Raw genomic sequence first — 3,290 nt, forward strand, 5'->3', positions numbered from 1 at the left:
ACCAACCTCTGTCCTACACATCAGAGGACTTGCAGGAAAATGATGATTTGTTGGGGTGACATGATCCCCCCATCCAGTCCACAGAAATTGCTGGGACCCCTTCTCTCATAATAAGAAGACATTATTACCTGCTTCTCCCTGGGCACACTCTCTCCAGCCTCATAGGTAACCACTTTCCTGTACTGGAACTCCACCTCTTCCATATCTGGGCTACAAAAAAATGGTCGCCAGCCCTTCAACCCCCGAGCTCAGACCTCTGTAACGAAATATAAAACAATACCTGACGTCTAATATAGGAATTGATAATACCAAACATTATTTCTTATATATTTCGGAAATATCTGTAGAATTTGTAGAACACTATGGTCGCCGCTTTTCTAATTAGGGACAGTTTGGCTGGAAGGGTTTGCCCTCTAGCGGTTTCGCAGAGCACAGCTGCCAGGTGGGCGGGATTTACGTGTTGGGCGGGGCCAAGTAGATAGGTTGGTGTGCGGGCTATGACAGGTAATGTAACGGGTGCGCCTCAGTCTTGTAGCCGCAGCTTGGTTGCTATGGTGATGTGTTTTTGTCAAATGGCGGCCATTTTCTTGTAGCTCAAGTCTTGAACTCCGAGGTTTTTCAATTTCCAACTGCTGGTGGGGCTGTGAGGCTGGAAAATGTGAGTCTAGTGAGGGGGGAATAATGTGTTCTTGTTATGAAATGAGGAAGTGAGAAGGGGGGCTCTAATATGTGAGTGCATTGTGCCACAAACCCCCTGAGGATGGCGCTATACTAGGGTTGCCACCTGTCTGGGATTCACCAGGACAGTCTGGTTTTTGAGTCTTGTCTCCAGGTTTCAAGCCAGCGGACAGCCGGACACAAGACACTAAGTGCCAATACCGGCACTTTACATTTTTTGACAGATGCGGCTGCCTGAGGTCCCCAGCAAGTGTGGGACCTCAGGCAGCTACATCTTCCAATGTAAACAGGCACCAGCCTGCACATCTCCTCCAAGCTTCTTCCTGGCAGAACGCTGCCCACCTCCGGACCCCAGGTGAGACCCCTGCACTTCTGAAAGCCTGCATAGCCCACTTGAGACCCCACACAGCCACCTGAGAGCCTGCATAGCCAACCTGAGACCCCACACAGCCATCTGAGAGCCCACATATCCCACCTGAGAGCCCACATATCCCACACAGCCACCTGAGACCCCACACAGCCATCTGAGAGCACACATATCCCACCTGAGCCCCCACACAGCCACCTGAGACTCCACACAGCCACCTGAGAGCCCACATAGCCCACCTGAAAGCCCGCATATCCCACCTGAGACCCCACACAGCCACCTGGGAGCCCACATATGCCACCTGAGAGCCCACACAGCCACCTCAGAGCCCACATATCCCTATACAAAAACACAGAAAATCCCCAGCTCACCTGCCAGCTAGCCTGCAACCAAACAAGTAGCCCTGTCAACAGTATATGTGAGCATATTAATGCAGTTGATAAATTGCATGCAGGTGTACCAGGAAGTAGCCAACTCCTCCTAATAAGGTGCAGGGACGCACTGGAGGCCCAGCAACCAAAAATAGTCTAACTAGAAAAAACATGGTACTTGCATGAATCTATAACTAGCCTTTACGGCAGGGTGCACACTGAGACCCCACACAGCCATCTGAGAGCCCACATATCCCACCTGAGACCCCACACAGCCACCTGAGAGCCCACATAGCCACCTGAGACCCCACACAGCCACCTCAGAGCCCACATAGACCACCTCAGCCCCCACACAAAAAAGAGCCCACATATCCCACCTGAGACCCCACACAGCCATCTGAGAGCCCACACATCCACCTCGGAACCCACATATCCCACCTGAGACCCCACACCGCCATCTGAGAGCCCACATATCCCACCTGAGACCCCACACAGCCACCTGGGAGCCCACATATGCCACCTGAGAGCCCACACAGCCACCTCAGAGCCCACATATCCCTATACAAAAACACAGAAAATCCCCAGCTCACCTGCCAGCTAGCCTGCAACCAAACAAGTAGCCCTGTCAACAGTATGCGTTAAAATCAGAGGTTTTAGTTGCACAAACTTTTGGCCAAAAATATGTAGAAGCCGCACCGCCGCGCCAAGGCACCTCTGCAAGGTGTGGTCCTAACTCTATGTATCCGAGTCTCCAAGTGTGAGCATATTAATGCAGTTGATAAATTGCATGCAGGTGTACCAGGAAGTAGCCAACTCCTCCTAATAAGGTGCAGGGACGCACTGGAGGCCCAGCAACCAAAAATAGTCTAACTAGAAAAAACATGGTACTTGCATGAATCTATAACTAGCCTTTACGGCAGGGTGCACACTGAGACCCCACACAGCCATCTGAGAGCCCACATATCCCACCTGAGACCCCACACAGCCACCTGAGAGCCCACATAGACCACCTGAGACACCACACAGCCACCTGAGACACCACATAGCCCAACTGAGACACCACATAGCTCACCTGAGACACCACACAGCCACCTGAGAGCCTGCATATCCCACCTGAGAGCCCACACAGCCATCTGAGAGCCCGCATATCCCACCTGAAACCCCACATAGCCCACCTGAGACTCCACATAGCCCACCTGAGACTCCACACAGCCATTCCTTAGCAAATTGCATTTTCCTTATCTTTGTGTGAAACATATGACCTTGAAGCTTTTCAGCTAGTTTCCTTCCTTGTAGCTGTTCTATGGTCCATTAATTTTACAATTCGTATAAGTGTATGTCTTTTATTGGCTTATGCTCCGCCATCGCCCCTTTCGTTGTCCATATAATCTTTTGTTTTAACAATAAACCTTTAAATATAGAGTGAATGCACTGTTTTGTGTGGTTCTGTATTCCCAAGTAATTGTCTGAAGCTGGCAGCATGATCGGATCCCGGGAAACCTAAATCGAGTTAAGTTCTACCAAGAGGCCTGGGTTCGAGACCCACTACTGGGGGGTTTGAGGCCCTTCAGTGTAACTTTCCTGTGGGCCTGAGGCCCTGCTGTGTAAATTTCCTGAGGGACCCTAACACAGGGTGATAAGGAGGTGGGATTTGTTGATGTCCAAGGTTGACCCGGGTGATAAGGGGAGTATTGGTGATCAAGCAGGTTGACCCGGGTGATAAGTGGGGGTATTGGTGATCAAGCAGTTTGACCTGGGTGATAAGGGGGGTATTGGTGATGTCCAAGGTTGAACCGGGTGATAAGGGGGTATTGGTGATGTCCAAGGTTGAACCGGGTGATAAGGGGGGTATTGGTGATGTCCAAGGTTGACCC

General features: G+C 50.9%; 1 protein-coding gene across 1 annotated transcript in view; it reads right to left on the reverse strand.

The window, feature by feature from the left end:
- LOC108796626 (zinc finger protein 208-like) overlaps nucleotides 1–203 on the reverse strand; it is a 129,685-nt gene extending 129,482 nt beyond the window's left edge. Inside the window, exon 1 of the mRNA XM_018568126.1 lies at nucleotides 129–203. Coding sequence (XP_018423628.1) covers nucleotides 129–203 — 75 coding nt within the window. The remainder of the gene's footprint in view (nucleotides 1–128) is intronic.
- Nucleotides 204–3,290: the final 3,087 nt, after the last annotated feature.

The sequence above is a fragment of the Nanorana parkeri genome, unplaced genomic scaffold (genome assembly GCF_000935625.1).
Source record: "Nanorana parkeri isolate BGI_ZX_2015 unplaced genomic scaffold, ASM93562v1 scaffold1142, whole genome shotgun sequence".
NCBI lineage: Eukaryota > Metazoa > Chordata > Amphibia > Anura > Dicroglossidae > Nanorana > Nanorana parkeri.